This window comes from Vigna radiata, chromosome 11 (genome assembly GCF_000741045.1).
Source record: "Vigna radiata var. radiata cultivar VC1973A chromosome 11, Vradiata_ver6, whole genome shotgun sequence".
Classification (NCBI taxonomy): domain Eukaryota; kingdom Viridiplantae; phylum Streptophyta; class Magnoliopsida; order Fabales; family Fabaceae; genus Vigna; species Vigna radiata.
In genome coordinates this window covers 4,477,236-4,501,414 of record NC_028361.1, presented here as the reverse complement: position 1 = coordinate 4,501,414, position 24,179 = coordinate 4,477,236, and the positions used below count along the sequence as shown (strand labels likewise).

Genomic DNA, 24,179 nt, shown 5'->3' with positions numbered 1-24,179 from the left:
ATGCTGATAGCAAGGTGCTTTAGTTCATATTCACCAACACATAACAAAAATAATAATTAAAAACCCTATCTCATTGCCTGCATGGGACCCTGTTAGTCTATTTCACATGGCCTCATTTCTCTACTCTCTTCACCTTCTTTTCTTTCACTTCCTTTTCTTTTTTTTTTTTCTAATGCAGACTTTGATAGCATATATATATATATATAGGTAAGAAAAAAAAAAGAAAAGAAAAACAGACATTTGTGAAGCATGATCCTTGAGACACGAACAACCAAATTATTCGACCTTGCCGTGGGGGGCAACCTACTTCGTTTAACCTCAGGGGCCCTTTTCCTCTTCTAGAATGCCTGAAATGGATGATTAGGTATAGAGAAATTATTAGCTGTTCCATGAAGGTCTATTCATATCTATATAATATATGTACTTAAGTCTTCAAATCTTATTTATATGCAGGATGGGAGTAGAAAAAATATGATGTCAACGTATCAATGCTCTTAAGATTATTAGAAACTAATTGGTTAAATCGGTAAAATGAATATAACTCTTTTCTTTGATCCCTGGTTTCTTTCTTTCATTTGCGACAGCTTTTCAGGTAGTTTTTCCAATATTCACAATAAAAAAAACATACAGTGTGATTATTGGATTTAAATAAATTTGTACAATTTTTCGTATAACAAGGAAACAAGAAAAACCAATAAATAAGATGAGTTGTATAACAGAATAATAAAGTTTATGAAAAATAATATATTTTTATAATTGCTATGAGAAATAAACAATAATTATGCATGCATGCATGCTGTTGCGCCGTGTATTGGAGTGTCTATGGTTAAAGTAAACCGCTATATGCCATTGCATGTGATCCCTCATAAAGATACACATAGATGGCCGAAAAACCGAAAATGGCCCATTAGAGTTGGGCATTTAGAAGACCAGAACAAGATCGGTCAAACTTTTGTTTTATATATTTATTTTTCATTATATTATATATTTCAGTGATTGCTGCAAGAGTCTAGATCATTCATAAGATTTGCTTGTTATTATTCAAACAGTTTTCTGACATTCGTTCTTATTAGATAGAAACGAAATTAATCAAGGAGATTGATTGATTGATTGATTATAAAAATACAAAAAAGAACAAAGATGAAGAAAATGATATTCATTCATATCAGTTTTATTGATTGCTTTCCCCGTTTAGGTATGAAAAGAGAAAAAGAAATTCTTAAAACAACGACAATTACACTGGCGAACACTGTCTTTATAACCCATGCACCATTGATGACAAAAAAGACTATGACGAAGATCAATATACAGCTCGTATATAATTCATTGATATTCATTTTTTCATGCATGTATGATGCAAACTGTTCTTCTGAACTCAACTCAGCTCAGCATGTGTTTAGAAGCTGCAGAACCCAGCATATGACACGGTTGGCAACTCTTCATGAAGGAAGAATAATTAACGGTATTATTGGCATTGGACACAGTACCAGGGAAGCCAAAAACGCTCAAGGGTCTACTTGCTCCGGCTTGTTCCAGCGTCTGGACTTGTTTCTTCAAGAACTTTACGTAGTGTATGGCTTCGTCCAACATAGAAGCCGTGTCCATTTTGGTCCCACCAGGAACTAATCTCTGAAGGATCCTTATTCGCTCGCTAATCCTTTCCCTTCTGTGCCTCGCTGCCACACTCTGCGGATCCTTCGAAATCTTCACGTTCCTTCTCTTGGGAGGCTTGATAGATTCAGGGTCTATATGAATAGGTTGCATCACCGCTACGCGGAAAATCATCTCCCTCATGGCAGCCACGGAGTTCTTCTTCTCGGAGAACGAAGGGTTGGGTTGAAGAGGAGGTGTCATGGGTTGTTGGAGAACAAAATTAGAGGAAGGTGGTGGCGGTGGATTGATCAAAGTGGGTGGTGGAGTTATAACGTTTGGGTTAACGTTGGAGAACACAGGTAGTGTGGTGGTGGTGGTGGAGTTTAAGAACTCGTTATCTGGGTAGAGAGGAGTGGTGTTGTTATAAAAAGGTTCACATAACTCCGGGAACTTTTCCATTTGCATCATCATGATCATGTCCATGCTGGTATCACTCGTGGAAGTTTTGAGTATGTCCACGTCCATGAGTTTGAAACTGCGAGAGACACGGAGGAATGGAAGAAAGGGAAGAAGGGAGAAAAGTTGGGAGCAGAGTATGGGAAGGGAGAGAAGAAGGAGGTTTGAAAGTAAGTAGGGTTTGCACTTTGCAGAAGAGAGATAGAGAATAATATAAAAGAGTGCAGAGATTGCAGAAAGTGATGCAGGATTATTATCTCTCTAACCGACCAATGCAGCAGGTAATGGAAGGGCTTTTTATAGCAAGTTGAGAGCAATGTGTTTTTAAATTTATCTAAGAATGGAAAGGGAAGAAAATCTATGATGGACTTGAGATTTTTATTAATTGGAAACCGCCCATGACGTGTGGGGCTGGGTATAGGAATAAGGGTTGATTTGTGGAGCACCGTTGATGTTTATCTTTGTGAATTGTCAAAGGTGGGAGCATTTAAGATCAATGGTTGACGATGAGAAGGTGAGGGACCACAGGCATTGCGGTAGGGCTGGTGCAAGGTGCATGAACCAGGTTGAATTCCTTGCTTGAAATATGCCATGGATGGATCCTTTTTACTGAAATGTAGGTTGGTGTTGTTTGGGTTGAATATTAATATATATATAATTATATTTTAGCAGTTAGTGAGATAATAAAGGGAGGGATTGGTAGCCCCACTGTCACATGACAGTGGTCAGAAGAACATTGGGAGATAAAATTTAGGGTTTATTAGTCCTCTCCCAGATTGGCGAATTGAAGGCAGAGATGATGAAGGAGATAAGAGCGTGGGGATAGTGGTCCCAAGTATATATAGAGTAAGAGATATGCTTTATTGGTTCGGGGAAAGATAGAGTTAATGGAAAGAAAAGGAAAAGGAAAAACAGTGGAAAAAGAAACAATGAGTGTAGGAGGGTATCTGGAATTATGAACTCAACTCATTTATCTCTGGGAACGCCTTTCGAGGTGGATTCAGAACCCTAGTAACTCCTATGCTTCATATGCTTCTCCACTTCACTCAACTCACTCAAACCTTCCATTGCATTGCATGCTGTTTATCCTTTTCTCTTAACCATTTCATCTGTCGTTTTCCAATACATTACCTGTTCTTGCCCAGTGCCAAGTGCTGTTCGATATTTACTTTTCCTCACATTTGTTTTTATGTGAGGTCATTTCTGTTTATTTTAAAAGTATGCTATACTACACTTTAACCTCTTTAATATTGGACTAATTAAGCATGCATGTGTTAACCTGCACAATGTAAAATCATATACATCAGACTTCAGATATGTACCTCTTCCAATATCTAATTGTGTTTTTTGGATTTATCCTTCTATTCATTTTTCTTTTATTCACATACATGCTAATTTAGTGGAGTTTATATACACATTTTGAGGAAGATAATTCTTCTATGTTGTGTCGTCAAAATGGGTTGAAATCCGTGAGCCAATCCGGCTCACCACAGGTTTGAGCCGGGTTGAATTGGGAAAAAAAATGAGAAAATTTTGATGTAAACCAATTTTGACTCGACTCACTAAGAACCCGGCTCACACGGATTGAATCCATGGTGGGTCAGGTTGGCTCACCAACCCACCTATTTTTTTAATTAAATCAAGTTAATTAAATTAATTATTCAAATCCTATTTTTTTATTGAAATCAAACTAACTAAATTAATTATTCAAAATGCACAACCTTTATTTAGACTATTTTTACAATATTTAAACATCCTATATGTACAATAATTTTACAATATTTAAACATCCTATATATAGAATATTTAAACATCCTATATACACAATATTTTTACAATATTTAAACATCCTATATACACAATATTTTTACAATATTTAAACATCCTATATATACAATATTTTTACAATACTTTTAATATTTAATAACACGGAAAAAATATATACAACATTTTTACAATTACTTGACCACTAAACATTTTTCATTGTTTAATATACACAATCTTAGCAATATAAAATCATATAAAATATCCTATATAAAAAAACATCATTATGTAACTAAGATTTTTCAGTTTTTTATATTAATTATTTCAAAATAAATATGTGTTACTTATGATAACTAAGATTCTTTAATTTTTTTTTTTATATTAATAAATACAGAATAAACACATGCTACTTAATAATTTAAATTATTCAGTTTTTTAATTTCTTTTATATCACGTGGTCCAATTATTACTGTTTCAATTTGATCCATCAAGTTAACATGTTATAAGAATCTCATAATAAGAAGAGGATGAAAAAAAAAAGTTAAATGAACCAATGAGTCAACCCATGGTGGGTCGGGACGGGTCGGATCGAGTTACCCGTTTTGATAGCTCTACTTCAATACAATAAGCAATAATGATTGTTTAAGATTGGAACTAAATTCAATCCGCACAAAATTTGAGAGAGGAAAAAAAAAGCGAACAAATTGTCAAAAATAGAATATCTCATTAGTGTAAAACTTAAAAGATTGATATATTTTTTTCTCAAAGATGACTTAATATGAAAACAAAAAAAAATAATCTAAGCATAGTGAAAAAGAATTGAATGTGAAATCTCATAAATAAAACAAATTTATAATATATAAGTAGATATAAATTTTACCTTATTAATTGTTTTTATAAGACTGTGTGTTAAAATTTATTTTTTAAACTGGTATCAAAGTTATGAATTAAGATCTATTATAGAAAAATTGATTTTTTTTGTTCACTCTATTGTTTCATTAGTTATCAAATCATCCATTAATATTTAGTTTCTCACATTACATGCATATGTATCCGTGTGAATGAATGTGATAAAAGTTTCATATAAGATCAATTCACAATAAATAATTGAGTATTAATCTCACTTTATTAAATTAAAATTAAAATTTACTTCTTAACAAAATGAAAATTTACACTAAATGGTTTAAATCAAATTGTTAATAAGCATCCAACCTCAAATATCTTAATGTAATGCAACATATTTTATGTGCACATTTATAGGTTTCGTTATGTATTAAAAACACATTTTAAATTTATAAAATTACTGTTTAAAATAATAAATTAGATTCAAAGTACATAATTATTTAATGTTGTATTTTTTTGTTAATCTAACAATTTGGTTACCTTTTTATTATAACTTTTTCTGCTAACGTTATTTTTGACTAATTCAAATTGCATTGGGTTTTACATTTTCAAAGTTTCAAAATGAACAAATGGCTTGTTGAGTTTTGAGTCTCTTTTTTTTTGTATCTTTTTCCTACATACTAATTCAAATTTGAATTTCTTCATCCATAAGAACTAATTCTTGAAGTTCAATTTAGAAAGACAAGATCACGTGATCCAAATTGAATTTTGCACGGAGTGTTTAATGTCACGACTTTATAATATTAAACCGCATTCTGATTTTAGATTCTATAGGAGTTAAATCAGGAATTGATTAAATTTTGATTTGATGATTATAAACAAAATTAAAATGAATAATGCTTTGATTTGATTCAAAATTTTAATGACGTTTTTCAATTGGATTAGTAGACTGAACTAATTAATTGTTTAAAGTTTTTTTTTCAGTCTTTAAAGAATTATTATATGAGAAATTATATATAAATATTGAATATAAGAATTTAACGCTCAATTAATGAAATTCGTTTTCAATTTTTGTTTGGATTTTATACAGAAATCTCCAAATTCATAGGGTGAAAGAGAATATTAGACGTTGAATATTATACATACATACATACATATATATATATATATATATATATAAAGAAAAAAAGATATGTTTTATTTAATGATTGACATAAGTACAGAAAAGTCCTTTATTGCTTAGGTTATAATTTATTAAATATAAAAAATAGTACGGTATCAGTTTCGTAAATATGAAAAAAATTTCCATACTGATTATATAATGAAAAAATTATAATAAATTAGAAAGCTTTTCTATGTGTGTGAGTGGACTGAGATGATGAAGAATATTTTCTTGGATGAATAGAAATTGTTTATATATGGGGGTTTGATTTTTGCTTTGTTAGCTAGTAAGAACAAGTTACAAAAGAATCAGTGCTGCTTTTATTTATATAAAGGTCTTTAAGTTGGTAATATTTTATATGTCTGAAAAATGTTTTTTTAAGTTCTTTCTGACATATATATGTTATGTATATCAGTACGGTGTTATATGTAATTTTTTATTTTTATCAAGTTTAAATGTATTCGATATGTTATTTTAACATCGATTAAAGTATTTTCGTTGTATATGCATTGATAGAAAAAATTATCATATGTATGAATTTATTGACCATGATGTAATTTAAGGAGTTAGGAATAAACTTGAACAAAATACAAAATATACCTATTAGAGACTTTTAAAAAAAGAAAAAAATAAGTCTACTTATAACAATAAATGTGTTTTTTTATAAATTAGTTATGTTTATGTGTAATTTAATTGTATCTGATATTGTTTGAATATGTTTTCTTGACACTTGTTCTCTTAACACTTGGTAGTAATTCTTATTTAATAGTCTTTTGTGTTTCTCTTATATTTATTACACAACAAAATCTAACATTTTGATAATTAAAAGTATATTAATAAATAAGGTTTTTAATAATTATTTGTTGTGTTATATAATTTAGTTTTATCATGATTTTAATGTATAAACACAATTAATTTTTACACACTGGTTGAAGTTTATTCCATATTCTAAGAAACATGTATTGTCTTTAGAAATAAGTTACAATCAATTGTGTCAGTTGTAAATAATTAATATTTCATACTTTTAATATACAATTATAAAAGTTTATGATATTTTATGAATTTAACAATATTGTTAATCTCAATCAAGAAGTTTTGAGTGCAAATATTATGTGATGATTGAGATGAAAAAAATCATATTTGCAAATATTGTTAACTCACGACATTTTGTAATGTGTACAATTTACATTTAAGATCTTAAGTATTTATCACTATAAGTTTATTTAAATTGTTCATTGTATAATGACGTTTTTTCATTTTAGCAAAAGGTCTTAAAATGAAGTTTATGACTAATGATTTCGTTCTTTTTAAATGTTTATAATAGATTATTTTAAGTGATTTTATGAGATTAGGATTCTATTATTTTTAATTTTAATGTAATTATTATAACATTGAATGAATATATATGGTTGGGTTATTTTGATTACGATCATGTGAACTTTTATATCAATTCATTCCTTAATAAATATAAAAAGTGAAACTTTTAAACTCATTAAAGTCTCAAACAACTTAAAAAGTCATAATTATATATATATATATATATATATATATATATATATATATAGAAGGTGCACTTTTAAAACCCATTAAAGTCTATTGATTTTAAAAAATCTATATCATATATATAATTTTGCTTCTAAAATGAATCTTTTAAACTAATTTCCAAACTAGATATAGAAAGTAGTTTTAAACTGGTTCCAAAATCAGTTTAAAAAACATTTCTTACCTGATTTAAAAAAATTGCACTAGTGTGAGTTCCATATTACAATTTTTTTTATAAAAAATAAAAATGATGATGTTTTGACAACATTTTTTATAATTTTTTTGACAATAAAACACATATTATTATTTTATTGATTTATTTAAATTTACGTTTCAAAAAAAATATTTAAAACAGACCCACAAACTACCACCCTATAAAAAATTATTAAAAATGTGTTGTTAAAACAATTTTTTCCAAAAAATAAATGTTTCAATTTCACTGTCAGAATGAAAATAGTAATGTTTTGGAGCTTATTACAATTAAACTCTTGTTTATTTATTATGGAGTGATATATTTATTTTCATTCACTAAATTTTTATCCCTTATAAGAAAATTTGTTCTTTTAACAAGACAAATTAATTTCAAAACAACGTGGCTTCTAATTTTTTTATCAATTCATTAGAGACATATCCATATTTAATTTATTGATTAGTAAATGTTGGATAAAAGTCACTAAAACCGAAAATGTTTTCTATATATGTTAGTTTAAGTTGTTTATGTTTGTTGTCGGTCAGATATAATGGTAAAATACGTAAATTTACATTTATTAACTTAATAACATAAGTAGATTCCGTCTATTATATTTATAATAGATGTGCATTCATGTGATTTACTAAATTTATTCTTCTCTATCTTCTTATTTTCCTTTCTTTTCAATTATTTTCTCCTTGTCCAATAAATCTAAAATTAATCAAACATATAATATAAATAAAAAAATCACAAAACTCACGTTTGTAACCCAAAAAATAGTCACGTGTACCAACATTATAACGAAAGGGATGAAAAACTGACCTTAATGCAATACAATCAAAGAAAAAGATGTTTTCCAATGAATTACACGTAAAAATGGCTAAAAATACAACTTTTGTCATCATTAAGAGCTTCATAAAAAAAAATGAATATTGTATGCTTTTTTTTTTAAATATATTTAGTCTGACTTGTATAAATCAAATATAAATATCCACCATTTAATTACTAAAATGTTATTATGCATTTTTTACATTTATTATATGTATGTGAGATATAAATTCAGTAATATAATAAATTCCTTTTTATCAAGTAAGGTTTGTACTAAAATATATAGCAACTTGTTTATATGGACAAAACATCCCATACAATAAAATAAAAAATAAAAATCATGTAGATAAAACCATAATTTCAGCTTGTGTTGCAGGGACCCATTTCAAAGTGGGAGACGTATATTGCTGTGAAGGGGTAATTTTGGAAACTCAAAAAAGAGAAGTCTGCAAACATTTATCAGATTGTAGCATGTTATCACATAAAGAAAATGATAAAAAGATAAGTTGTATAACTAAATTCCACGGAAAAATGTGCTCCCTTTTATCTTTTTTGTTGTGTTTGTTTAAGAAAATGATTTTTCACAACTTTTTATTTTAACGTTTTTATATGTCATCACTTTATTAGTTTGTGTAAATTTATATATATATAATTATAAGTTTGTCATAAAAAATAATTGTTAAAATAAACTTTTTGACCGATAAATTTAGCGTTCTTTGTTTAGTTGTAGAGTTAGAACAAGGCTATTTCGAAAAAGTTTACCCTTTCCGGGATTTCCTAATAGCTATAACATTTAACTTCTAAACCATTTTATTTGAATACTGATCTTAATTTGCTGTTTGTCAATGGCCAGACATAGTATTAAGGTATAAATATCCAATATCTGCTAATAGTTATTAATAAATTTTATTTAATTTAAAAAATATATATATTCAAGTAATCAAAACAAAATTATTAGTAAAAGAAACAATAATAATGAAATAATGATTTAAAATGTGATTAATAATGAAATCACGATTTAAAATTTAATTTCACATATTTTTATTTTTATTTTTAGACTTGTGAAGTTATTTTATAAAATATTTTTTTTAAAAAAAGATATATTTTAAAACAAATCATTTTTAAAAAATATCAAATTTATTTTCATTATATTTTAAAGATTTCTTTAAACTAATATATTGATTAATATTAAACTAACGTGACAATATTTTGTATTTCTCTTTAATTAAAAAAATATTTACCATTTCCTTGTTGTATTGAATTTAAAATTCATTTTGAAATATTATCTTATTTTTAAGCAAACATGTGTATTTTAAAATCGTATAAGCTTGTGAGGCAATATGAACTGAAGAAAAGTTCATGATTCTGACAGGGATATTTGTATCACAAAAACATGGATACCATCAGTGGCTTCTTCATGTAACCCCAACTTTTTCTGTACTTCCCCTTTTGTTCTTACAAATTATATATCAAATATTTGAATATATATTATTTGTATTTTCTTTTTCCTCGTACTGACTTCGTGCAAGCCCAAACCTTGGGGTGGGGTGCGCGGTTGATGCACGATTTCAAAGTTTTCTGTATGATGTGATGGTATTAATATCGGATTTCAAAATCATTAATGTATTTGGCAATGGTTGAAAGTTAATTGGATTGTATAATATGATGAATAATTATCAGATTCCAGAAACATCGGACTTCAAAATCCGATACAAAATACAGGTATTATGTACATGCATGGAGGAGCAGGTGAGTGGAACGTAAAGCTTGTGGGGAGAAGGGACGAGAATGAAAATGGAGGAGGTTGATGGATCATCAAGCTTGTAGGTTATCTCACCTTCACATGATAGGCCTTTGCTGTCATGGCATTCCCATAACGGTGGGGTTTGTGAGCCTGGAGTTGTTGAGTTCTATGTGACAGAGGATCCTGTGAGAGGACATTTTTGTTTACCCAAGTTGCAAAATCTGGGTGAGGACCAACATGTCGTGTTGCACCCATGTAATTTATCCAAATCGGAGTAATCATTTACAGGATTTTAAATCTAACTCAATCTCACAAAATTATAGATCTCCCGTTTTTTAAGATGAGGTTTTGCACCTCACTTTTATATATATATATATATATATATATATATATATATATATATATATATATATATATATATATATATTATAAATTGACTTATGTATCTGATACCATAATAGAAAATGGATTTTAAATTTAACTCAACTCCACAAAACTGACGTGTAACGTAAAGTCTTCACCACACTCATATATTATAAATTGATCTTATCTTTAGTCGACGTAAGACTTGGAGCACTTCACGTGTAACACTTAATATCTTGTTCATCTTCTTCTTCAATAGTGTGACATAATTGTTTCCTCCATGTTCAAAATGGCGAGAGCGTGAGTACTTATAGGTTGGACTTTTGTAAGTACAAATATATATTTCCATGAATAGTGCTTTAAAAAAATAATTATTATGGGCCTGCTTTATAGGGTCTACAGCCATGCAATGTGATGGGTTGCTATTTGGGCTTTATAGGAATGAAGTGTTTGTGTATGCAAATTTGCAAAACTCTAATTTTGACTGTTCTCTTTTCCTTATATTTAGAATTGCCCATTTTTGTATTTTCAACCCAAAAATGTATGTTTGTGATTCTGAAACAAATTTTCTCTCTAATACTCTGTTTAGTAAGAAGCAAGAAATAGAGGGACTGAAAAATAAATAAAAAAGGATAAAAGGTAAGAGAAATAGAAGTATTTTGTTGAAAAGAAAATTGCTAAATTTAGAAAGCGGAAGAAACTGGACTGAAGTTTAAAATTGCTAAATTTAAATTATTTTTCTTTAATATTATAATTAAATGTCTTTGTTTTTGACGACTGTGACTATAATATAATTTATGAGGATTTATGATGTTGCACCGTCGTGGTTGTTTTAGGTTAGGCATTGCAGCTGATTGAGCTACCAGTGATCCACATTTAATTCAAATCACCGTTCGTCGGCACCACCGCAGCGCTTTTACTACGTACCGTTGCACAGTGTAACACGACACGACAAGAAACATATTCTACCGTGCTTTTGATTAAAGTTCACGAAGACGTTCCCCACCGTCAGATGGAATCTAAGGCAAAATGAGGTGGGGGCGCACGATAATAGAGGAGGGACACGCGTAAATTGAGGCATTGATGAGGCACAGCTGTAAACCAGTAAGGTACCAGCTTTGGCGCTTACACCATGTGACTCTGTGTCTTCTGTCCCCTCCCTAACACCAAATTATAACTTCTTCTTCACTCTCCACACTTCACTCTCTCTTCCCATGGCTTCTTCTCTTCCTCTTCTCACCCTCGCCCTCTTCCTATGCTTCCTCTTCACCCACCACGGTGGCGTCCACGCGCAGATCGACGACACTGGCCTCAACCTCATGTCCGACGCGTTGGACTGGCCAACCACAATGTCACTCTACGATGATCTTGACGAAGACGAGGAAGAAGATGTCGAGAGCGGTTTTAGTCGGAGATCATTGTTCTGGCGTCGAATGAAGTACTACATTTCCTATGGTGCTCTTTCTGCCAACAGAATCCCGTGTCCTCCTCGTTCTGGAAGATCTTACTACACTCACAACTGCTACAAGGCGCGTGGACCCGTCCATCCCTACTCCAGGGGCTGCTCTGTTATCACGCGCTGCCGGAGATGACTTCGGATCTCATCACACGCGCCTCAGATCGCAAATAAAAACCGCTGTTTAAGATGCTCTTTGTTTAGTCTAGTAAGCTTGGTTAGTTGTGTAAGCAAGTCAATTGTTGTCGTGTTTGAGTAACGGTTGGGATTGGGGTTTTGCATCATCTCGTTGCGCTGAGCTAAAGGATCTGCTTGCATCGCATGCTCTTTCTCTATTGCTTCTTTCTATTTATTCGTTTGTATAAACCCTAAAGTAATGAGAATATTGCAACTCTACACTTGGTGGAACCCTAAATCTGCTTTCCTTCTATTTCCATCTTTTTTATTTATCTATGTTAATCAAACTAGTTGCGTTGCAAGTTTTGTATCCTGTTTCCCTTTCTCCCTGATGCTTTTGTTTAATTTATTTTTAAAAAATTATTGTATTTTAAATTTTTTTAGTTCATTGCTTTTAGTACACATTATTCAGGCACTAAAAAGTTAATTGTTCTAAAACAGATTTAGAAATTGATCCCAATGTTTTGATATTTTAATTAATATTATATTCGAGATGACACATACCTCCTACTCTACCATTTTCCTCTCAGTGTATTAGTTAAATGTGTTTAATAAACTTAATTGATATTTATAAGTTATAATCAATATAAAATTGCATATATAATTTTTGTATTCGAGTCTAGAAAAACAAATATGATAAAGAAAACTCATTAAAATAATTAATTTTTTTTGTCTTGTAATAATTCATTGGATATTGGATAACAACAGTAGTGTTATGAAGAAAATAAAAAGAAAGTGCAATGAAGAGGATGATTGAAGTCTATCCAATAATAGCAATCTGGTACAGTTGGGAACTTTTCTACAATTGCAGTTAAGGGACCAAGAATTTTAAATTATTTGACAACAACTTCCCTAACATTTATCAATTCACCAAAATTGTCTATAACACCCCTAGTCCTCATAAATGCCATTTCCCTTCATTTAACAAATAAAGAAAATAAATGTAAACAAGTTTATATAATTATTTAAAAAGTTTACCGGGTGGTGTAGACTCAAATTAAGTGTAATAGACTTAAGAAGACATTTGACAGCAGAAAAGTATTTAATTTTTTTAAAATCTAAATATCTCACGATTTGTATTTCATATGTATTTTACATTTCAAATAAAAAAGCACTATTAAAAACTATTTTTTTGGAAATATTTTTAATAATGTTTGTACAAAAATGTATTTATTTGGGGGTGAGAATTATGATGTTAACGAAAAATTACCGCTTAAAATAGCCCTTATTATTATTAAAGAATTCAATATAATAAACTATTAAACTTTTCAATAAAAGTCTCGTTATTTTTTACTTTAAAAAAATAATATAAATATTTGTGTAAGTATTTATGACTAAGCACCAAAAGTTTAGTCATTTCTAAAAACCATGATTTTTAGGAAATATATTTTCCAAGTATGAATTTTAGTTCTCTTGAAACAAATACACTGATAGTTTTTTTGTAATCATGTTTACTGTATTAATTTTTACCGTATGAAAGTTTGTTATTTATTTTAAAAAAAATATTTTAACACACACAAAGTTTTATATTTATTTAATATATTTAAAAAAAAAATTTACTCTTTTATAATTATTTTATTATAGATAATGATATTTAGACAATATTTTTTTACAATATTTGAACATTGATTATGTGTCAATCTGTGATTAGTCAAAAATTATTCCACAATAATGTTTATGATTATTATTATTGATTGTAGAGTAATTTTTGACGATTGACACGTAATCAATGTTCAAATGTTGTCAGAAAAATGTTGTCTAAATATCATTATCCTTTTATTATTATATTATATATTAAATTGTATGTTAAATGAAAGTAAAATGTGTAAAAGAAACTAACTCTTTCATTTCCTTCTCCTTCACAATTTCTTCACCCACCACCTCAAATTTTGGAAATTTTACCCTCCGTTTACTTTTGGAATACATATTTCCAAAACTTTATGAAACAAGCATTTCAAAATTTTCTAAACAAGATTTTTGGAACAAATTTTGGGAATAAAATTTCTTAAATGTAATTTTGGGAGCAAAATTTCCAAAGCACATGAAATATATTATAGAATTAGTTTTTAGGAATAGGATATCTGGAATAATTTTTTCAAAAAATATGTAATACTTTCTGGAATGAGTTTTCCGGAATATTCCTACATAATATATGTTCTGAAAAAGTTTCTTTGAAAAATACGAAATTTGTTTAAAAAAATTTCTAAAAGAGTTATTTTCTGCATTTTATCTCTTCTTACTCTGCGACGTTTTCTCCCTCATCTTCTTCGTCTGAAGCAGCGATATAATAAAGAGTGCTTGAGTCTTTTTCTTATTGTTGTGGAGGTGCAATTAGTAATTGCAGGGGTGTACGATGTAATTATCGAAAAGTAAACACCTTGACCCAACACTATCAAGCCCAATTGTACAAACAAATAAACATAGGAACATGCTTTCAGGTCGTTCTCTATATATAACGAGCATGGATTGGTAAACCCAATCAAATTCACACCTCATTCATTATATATAATTTCCACGTCATATATCATTTTAAAAATATAACCATTAAATTGTTCTTCTTCATCTGTTTCATCAATTTACACTCCCTATTTGATAAGTTCACCCCCCCTTTTCCTTATATCCTTCTCTTTGTTATATTTTAATGATATCATCATTCTTTTTATACTAAATTAACAAAAAAAAATAATGTTATTTTTAATTCAAAAGTTTACATGTGGTAAAATATATATTACAAAAATAGAAGTTCAGAAAACTCGCATTACTTTTTAAATTTTATCATCCTCATACGCGCATATATAATATATTTTACGAGTTACATTTCATGGGCAATTATTTAAGTTTTGTCATTACAAATTTCTCTTTTAAAATTAATCATCTTTTATATTTTTTAAAATAATAAAAAACTTAAACAAATCGTTATAGCAAAAAGTTACAGAAAAATAGAAAATGAAGTATTTTTTTTTTTTTAAAACAGGTGAGTTTTCTATACACAAACACGAATTGACCTTTTTGAAGAAATCTCAAAAAATTGCCACTGCATTGTTTAAAAACAGAATCCTTATTATTTTCATAGTTTTATCACTACCAAACATTAAAACATAAAAAATGAGAACAAGAACGCGTTTTCACTTTCTCTTTTTTAAACAAATTTAGGTTCTGTTTTTTTTATTATTCATCAAACATTAAAAAACTCTAAAAAAAACTCATGGGTTTAATTTTTGTTTTGGTTTATGGAATCGAAATCAAATCTTTCCTTTTAATAAATTTTTTAATTTTAAGTCAAAAGTTCTCCTTCCTTATATCCATTCTATCAAGTGGAAGTTATATGTTTGAAAAGTATTTTAACTTGAAAGTCAATAAAAATTTAAGAATATTAAAAAAATTATAACAAATGTATTTAACTTACAATATATTTTGATATGGATTTCAAGTTAACACTAATTTAATTATAATTACATTCCCGATGATCTGATTTAAGTTTAACCTAATCATTTAACTTTAATTTAATTCTACCGTTTGATTATCTCTGATTAATTTTTTTAAAATCATAAACTGGTTGAGTGGTTTCGTTCTTAAACTGATCACACTTACGCTATACAATTATATTTTCTAATAAATATTAGGTTTAATACCGCTTTTGGTCCCTAGTTTGGAAGATTTTGTTTAATATGGTCTTATCTTTTTTTAGTAACAATTGATCACACTTTTTGAAAAAACTGTTTAATAGACTCTGTTTTTGTTACGACGTCAATTTTCTAACGGTTCTGGTTACGACGTCAATAAGTTCTTTCATGCATTCACCTATCCAAATGTTATTTTAACAGTCCTGACATAATGTTATGTTAAAAATCATCCTATACAATAAGGACTATAATAAACAATTTAAACTTCAATATGGGACCACTATGAACAAAAAGGACTCAATTGAACAGTTTTTCCAAAAGATAGGATCAATTGTTATGAAAAGAAAAAGGTAGGATCATATTAAACAAACCCTCCCAAACTAGGACCAAAAGCGATATTAAACCTAAATATTATTCATTATATCTTTAAATTATATTTTTAAGTTCATTAAGTTTTTGTGAGGAAAAGTATTTGAAAAATTCAACAATAATGAGTAATAAACCTTGCACGACGCTTTTGAAAAAAAAGAAGAAGAAATAGTAATGTTATTTGGTCTATTAAAGTCAAACTGAAAATTGAATATTAAAAGAGGTTGCGCTGTGATGTGGGATCCAAAAACAAGTACAGTTCTCTGCATCTGCCCACAACACCTTTTCTCTTCTGCAAATATTGAAAGCTCGTTTGAACAGTGTTGACATTTTCTCAATCGTGTGAACATTGAATTCAACAACGACCTTTCTCACGTTACACCCAGAATTTTCCTACCTTCCTCCTTCCTTTGTATTTGAAGTCATCTGTAATCCACTTGGGCAGCAATACTTTGACATGAAAAAAAATGACAAAAACATTCATATAACACACAAAAATAATAATATTTTAATTATAATTATATATATTTTTAATTTAAAATCATAATTATATTGTTATATTATTAAACATCGTGTCAAAAGAATGCATTTTTTCTCATCGTTTCAAACAAACTTTTTTCATCAACCTATTACGAAAACGCCAACCCTTCAATCGGTCGTAAGCCATGACAACATTTTTTAAAACATCATAATTTTTTTCATTGTTTTGTAATAACATGTGTACAAGTCTTTCTGCGGAAATTGGTTGCCATTTTCGCCGTTTATAATAACATGCACAAACTGCTTTTTAACACGTGCATAAAGAAAAGAAAAAATAGTAATTTGTTTGATCTATAACGAAATGTATTTGTAAAGTTTAAATATTTATTGTTTGTTTCATTCAAAATGTTCTTTCTCCAGATATCATTTTATTTTAAGTTTTTCTAAACTGGAGAATAATTAAAACTGTGTTATTTTGCTTTATCATGGTGATGAGAAAGTAACATGAAAACAGAGTGTGATCCGATAAAACAATTCAATCTCGATTAATATGATAGTTGCCATTATCATAAGTTATAAAGTAGTTTATTGGTTATTCTTTAAATTAAACATTTTTATTTTATTAGATAAAAATTAAGCAATATTTTTTTATAAAAGAAATATATGTTAAGCAATATTTAGAAGATATTACAAAAATATTCACCAGAAAATAAATCAGAGACACTTACATCCTAACCATTTAACAAAAGAAAAATCATTAAAGATATTTTACAAATTTTTCACATCTCAATCCGTTAAATCACTACAAGGTGACAAAATAATATCATAACGAACCATTCACTTTTCCACATTAATTCTCGTTAAATCTGTTTGAAAATAAAGAAAAACATTAAACTATAATTATAATACAATAACTATAACGAATACTATTCAATACATACATTACAAAAACAGTTATTTACAAACAAATTTACAGTATAAATTTGTAAGCTTTTCCTCATGGAATTAAATGTAAGGACAACCCCATAAGTAACACAGTTATTAACGAAATGAATCCTTAATTTTTATTCTGTGATATCAACCGATATTATCACAAAATCCAAACTACGGAAATATATTCTATTGCGATTCGATGAAATAAAATCTAATAGATTTAAAAAAAATATCAATAGAAAGTAATCATATAAAAATCTGTATAATCTTGAATAATATTTCTCTAACTTTATCGAATTATGTATCCTCCGTGCTATTCTTAAAAAAATGCAACAAAAAAATAAAATTAGTCCAATATATAGTTAAATTAAAGAAATATCATTTTCGAAAGGTTTTCAATATTAATATCATATTATAAAATAAGTTATAAAAATTATACGAGAGTATCTCTCTTGATAAGAAGAAAGACGAGGATTTTATGGATGGGTAAGATATTTATATTATTCAAAAAAGATTTAGGCCCTTTCAACAAGAGGTGTTTGAATAGATAATACGAATATTGAGAGAAGGGGGAATATGTTACGGATTTATTTGGGATAAATCGAATTAAAAAAAGATAGATTTTCACTTTCAAAGCGCATTCAAATGATAGGTTAATGGATAATCTATAATCTATTGTGATATATTATAATTTATAATAGATATGATTATGATAATCTATATCTAAATTTTGGCTTATAAAAAGAAAGCGGTGAAATGAGGAAAACGATCAGAAAATATCCTCAATTATCACGTGTTTCAAATGTTTTGATGCCGCCAATCTCAGTCCCTCTCGCATGCTTTGAGTCTTGAATCTTCAACGACGAGTTCTCGTTCTTTATAAGGTAACGCAAGTCATTTGTTGTCTTCGTTCTTCAAAACTCGATTCATCGTACACTGTTCTACCAACATGAACTGGGTTCGCGGAGAATCACTCGGCAGTGGAACCTTCGCCACCGTCAACGTCGTCGTCCCAGCAAACGGCTCCACTCGGTTCCCTTCTCCCGTCGCCGTCAAATCCTCTGATTCCGACAACGCGGGTTCGCTCCAACACGAAAAGGAGATACTCGATCGCCTTGGCTCTTCCCCTTACATCATCAAGTGTTTCGGCCACGATCACACCGTCGAGAACGGCGAGGAGTTCTACAACGTATTCCTCGAACGCGCCACCGAAGGGTCCCTCGCCGACCAGGTCAAGAAACACGGCGGAAGCCTCCCGGAGCCTTTCGTTCGGCGATGCACGAGGTCTATCGTGGAAGGGCTCAAACATATTCACGAGCACGGTTTCGTTCACTGCGACGTGAAGCTTCAGAACGTTCTCGTTTTCGACGGCGAGGTGAAAATCGCAGACTTCGGGCTCGCCAAGGAGAAGGGGGAGAAACAAGGGAAGTGCGAGTTCAGGGGAACGCCGTTGTTTATGTCGCCGGAATCAGTGAACGACAATGAATATGAGCCGCCGGCGGATATTTGGGCCCTGGGATGCGCCGTCGTGGAGATGGTGACCGGAAAACCCGCGTGGGATGTTAGCAATGATTCCAGTATTTGGAAATTGTTGATTCGGATTGGAGTGGGAGAAGAATTGCCAAAGATTCCAGAAGAATTGTCGAAAGAGGGGAAGGACTTTTTGGAGAAGTGCTTTGTTAAGGATCCCAAGAACAGATGGAGTGCTGAGATGCTTCTGAAGCACCCTTTCATCAAAGTTGACTCATTTTCGTTCGAGAAAGTTCATCAACCGTTACCGTCGCCGTCGCCGAGGACCCACTTCGATTTTCCTGACTGGGCTTCCACCACAATGGCTTCGGTCCCGTCCTCCCTGGATTCCGATGAGCACTCTGGGTGGTCGAGTTCTCCGGAGAGTCGTCTCCGGCCGCTTGTCACCGATAAGACACCGGAGAATTGGTCAGAATCGGATGGCTGGATCAGCGTTAGGTGAAGTTCTTGGAAGTGTTGCCGGTTCTGTGATTACAACCAAAATCCATCACATTCGTTCATTCTTTTTAATTCATTAGTTTGTGAATTAAGCAGACACATGATACGATTACTTCCGCCACCTTTGACAAAGTGTAAATATATTTTGTTCGGGATGTCAAGTCGATTTTGGATCATTGTGAATAATATTCTTTTTATGATGATTAAAAGTGTAAATATATAAATATATAAATAAATAAACATTTACACTAAAATATCGAATACTCAAAATAAAAATCAATTGAACGTCGCAAAATTATTTAATCAAAAATAATTTAATTTCATGATTGTAGATTCATGAATTTTTATTCATGTACGTTTAATTCCTTGACTTCAACGATTATAAAGTATACCAATATAAACCAACTAGGAGCACTGCACCAACATAATAAGGGTTTAAAAACCGTTCTTATTGAGAGATTGACTTCCAAGGAGAAACCTACCATTTCCAACATCTCCCACGTATATTTTTGTGAAAACCATATATATTTGGTTTTTATTAAATGACAACATGTGTTAAATTTAATGTTGCAAAACCAAGATTAACTCTTTATAACTCCTGGACTCTCACTACGATACAAATTTTACATTATCATATAATACAACTTTTTTAATCTGTATACATAAATGTATAGTCTAATATTTCAATTACATATATAACAGTCTTGATTGGTTTGTTAATGGTTATGTCATCTAGTTTGCGGTTCTGGACATCAACGGGCATTGTATCGGTTAATTAAAAAATATAATTTTTTTTCAACTTGTAAAATAATTAATAAGATTATATGAAGATCAAATTAGTGAAGGCAGTGGGATGTATGTTAGAAACTAAATTTTACATCGGTATCTGGGCACAACGAGTTAGGAAGAAATTGATTTCTCCATGTTAAAGTAAATGATATTACTTTTTTTAATGATAGTAAGAATTATGTGATATTTTTTAAAATACGTTTTGAACTCTAGGTGACTATATTAATTTTTGTATTCTGATATTGATATAGTTAAATTGGTTTAAGTTTTTTTATTTTATTAGAGTAAGATTAAATATTGTTGTTAACTTAAGGTTATTAGTGTGACTTTTTTTTTCTTTTGTTACATATTTACGTGAGTTTTTTTCTTTTATAGTTAATGTGGATGGTGATATGCTTGGTTGAATTTTATATGATACCAATGTGTTAAATTTTTCTTAAAAAAAAAAAGGAACTCTAAAAAACTAATCTTTTAATATAATTCACGTGAACCAGAGAAATTTGTTTTGCTTAGATGTTCTGACACAAGCTAAAACCTTTATTCTTCTGAATGTTAAAAAATGAGAATGATTTTATGTTTTATCTGTTTTTTTTTTTGTAAGAGTAATGTATAATTTTTCTCTCATTTTTGTTTTTTCAATGTCCTATCACTATGTAGTCGTGAAAATGGTTAAAAAGGTTGTTTTCTTATTTATATTTATATTTGGTTATTTAATTTATGATGTTTTCTTTTGTAGTAATTTACTTTAAATGATTGGAATTATTGTCATTACAGTAGTTATTTAGATTAGTTGGAGGATGAGAAAAATAATAGATTTTAGGATCCAGTGACTTTTACTTGTGTTATTTTTCAAACTAAAGAGTGATTATGTGTAAAGACCCAAATATAAATACATAATATATATATATATATATATATATATATATATATATATATATATATATTAAAAGAAAATTGGGTGAAAATAATATTAAGTAAAAAGGGGTGAGCTTTTTATTAAAAAGAAAAAAAAATTTAATAAATATATCATAAAAGTTCAACCCATTTATTTCTTAAGAGCTTCTCTCTATAACTCATATTCTCCTTAGTCCTCTGCCTTTTCTCTACATCTACTTTTCACTAAACCGGTGTATTTTTGTTTAGGTGGTGGTCACGCGTTTCCGAAGTCGAGAACTTCGACTTGAATCGATTGGTTTCTCGTTATTCAGCCGGTAACTTGTTCCCTTTCCTCATGCTTCTAGGACTTTAAACATGCAAAAACTATGTTGCGATGTGATCTTTTAGTGTCTTTTTCCATCTTATAGCTCAAATTAATTTAAGGGGTTGTTCTTCATCGCCAAAATGGTGATCTGTAGGTCTGGTCGGGTTCTTCGTTGTGTGAGGCGCTATTAAAGCTTTTTGTGAGCTGAATTGTGCTTTGAATCAAGGTAATGGGAGCTAACTTTGAATCTAAAAAAAAAATGCACATGTATTGTTTGATGAAAGTTCTGTGAAATGTGATGAGTTTTAATGGATTTAATGATGGGAATGATGATGGAAATTCGTTCTAATGTGTTTGTATGTATGAATATGAAGTTTTTGATGATTTGGTTCTTAAAATGGAGTGAAAAACATGTGAGTTTTACCTCGCCTTTTTCCAAATCCGAAAATCATATTCTTTGAATAAGTAACGAGTTAGAATTGGATGGACGTGAATGCTTGTTATGAGATTTTGGATTAGAAATGTTAAATTCTTTGATGATGGCTTTTGAGTATGTTTTGAGGGAAGAAGAAATGATTTGGAGTATGAAATGAACCATAAACTGAATTGAACATTAGATCCTCGTATGGATGTTATGGTATGAGTTGTTATGAGGTTTTAAGATATCAAAAACCATGAAAATCATGTAAAACAAATAAGTTTGTTCACGAATGTCATTGTGTACGAAAATTTCTTGATTTTGAGGGATGTTGAAGTGAGATTTATGATATGTTCGAATGGTTGGATATATGATCTATGCCTGGATGAAATGAGTGGTGGAAACCACTCTTTTCCGTTTGTTTTTCTGAAATTGGGAAGTGAGATGTGCAAATTGTTTTGGGGTTAAATACAATACATCATGGGTCTGTTTTGGTATATAAATATTGGGGGGAAGGTCATTGTTGGGTGATGAATGGTTGGTTACAAATGGTTAGAAAATTACGCAGAAAAATCTATTGTTATGCGTTTAGAGAGTTTATTTTGCATGAACAAATGGTTGTATTGATGTTTATGATGTCGATGGTTGATTGTGAAGTGATATCAGACTCCAAATATGTTTGAAAACATGTTAGAAGTGTTGAATCTGTGTTGGGAATCAAAATTGGACTAAATTGGGTAAGAAATTATGAATCTGGTTGCTGTCATGGCACCCCAACGCCCCTGGTCGAGCTCGAGCGCCCATGGGCGCACCAAAATGCTGTTGTTTTTGTTTTTGATAGTTTTTGGGATTTCGTTTATCCGTTTTGGACATTCCATAGGTCGTTTTGGGGGTTTTAGACCTTTCTGAAACTGTTGGTGATGGTTTGAAAGCCATTTTCTTTGTGTAAGTATAGGTTATAGGGTTTTGTGTTGTTTATTGGTTATTCTAAAACTGTTATTGTCTGGTAATGTACATGGATTGATTAATGTTGTTTGCTTGACAGAGTGTCATGTATGTTTACATATTAGACTTGTGTGGGTTGTAAGAATATGATTGTGGAATAGAATGATGTAATTGAGTATGAATTGGACATCTCAAGGTGAGATGGTTGAAGGTGATTGTAGAGATTGTGTTGTTGTCTTGTATAATTGCGTGGAACTTTGAAATGACAAGTCTATTTATACACTCAAAACAATGTTCATGCTCAAATAGAGAAGAACGATGTGAGTGGTGAGAGTAGAAGAAAGTCCTCGTCTACAGTCTTAGAGTTCAGACATAAACTGGTATGAGGATTTACGTTGCATAGTGTTGGGGAGGGCCAACTGAACTATGCAAGTGCATAGACGACTAATTGTTCAATAGTTATACAAATCTGGATGAGTCGTGTCGGGTACTTGATGCATGGTTTGAATTGTATTGCTCTTTTTATATGTAAATAAACATGATATTGATGATTGTGCTAAATGTATGTTGCTTGTTCGTCTAGCTCACCTTTGTTTCTGTGTTATGTGTTGTTTGTGTATTTTTTCCTTTGCAATGATAATCCACTTGGATGTGAGCAGATGTTGAGGAGGTGCCTCTGGAGCATGTACTAGAGGATGTTGATGCTGCAATTTAGTCTTCTTAGGATTTATTCCTTGAACTTATGTCATTTTGAATACACTGTTCAATAGTATGCTTATGTTTTAAATTATGTTCTCTTTTATGAATGACTATAATCTTGTACCTAATCACGAGTTCACTCCTAACTGCTCTCCTTTATTATAACATGTGGACGCCTATATTATATGATTGTCTTTGTAATATATTTTGGATGTCACAATATGTATAGTTGAAATAAATCTTAAAAGCTTACAAGTAATTACCTATTTGATATTTGTGCTAAAAAAAATTAAATACTCAATTTACAATAGTATAACAAGTTTCATGTGTTAATTGGCGTAAGGTGAATATTGATTGTGCATTTAGAGGTTGTTGCGAATTAGTTTTTCAACCTTTTTTGGTATGCAAACTTTTGTTTATGTTAAGTTTATGAGTGTCATTTATGTTTTAGAGCATATTTAGAAGAAGATCTCTCACAAACCTTAGTTGAAAAGGCTTTCAAAGGTTGTGATTGGATAATGATTTTACTTTATATTATTATAGTTTCTTATAAACGGGTAATTTATTTGAGATGACCCTCATACTTGCATTTTTTAAAATGATACTACTGCAAATTTATAATTTTTTTTAAATCAA

At 30.0% G+C, this 24,179-nt stretch overlaps 3 protein-coding genes across 3 annotated transcripts; 2 read left to right on the top strand and 1 right to left on the bottom strand.

Moving 5' to 3' along the window:
- Positions 1-1,141: 1,141 nt before the first annotated feature.
- On the bottom strand, positions 1,142-2,343 carry LOC106777225 (transcription factor HEC2). The gene has a single exon (XM_014664782.2). The coding sequence runs from the start codon at positions 2,116-2,118 to the stop codon at positions 1,381-1,383; it is 738 nt and encodes a 245-aa protein (XP_014520268.1). The 5' UTR covers positions 2,119-2,343; the 3' UTR covers positions 1,142-1,380.
- A 9,271-nt stretch (positions 2,344-11,614) lies between these two features.
- Positions 11,615-12,428, top strand: LOC106777124 (protein RALF-like 34). The gene has a single exon (XM_014664650.2). The coding sequence runs from the start codon at positions 11,700-11,702 to the stop codon at positions 12,075-12,077; it is 378 nt and encodes a 125-aa protein (XP_014520136.1). The 5' UTR covers positions 11,615-11,699; the 3' UTR covers positions 12,078-12,428.
- Positions 12,429-18,129: 5,701 nt separating this feature from the next.
- Positions 18,130-19,647, top strand: LOC106777491 (mitogen-activated protein kinase kinase kinase 17). Its single transcript, XM_014665064.2, has one exon. It carries the CDS (start codon positions 18,473-18,475, stop codon positions 19,493-19,495), a length of 1,023 nt encoding a protein of 340 aa, XP_014520550.1. The 5' UTR covers positions 18,130-18,472; the 3' UTR covers positions 19,496-19,647.
- Positions 19,648-24,179: the final 4,532 nt, after the last annotated feature.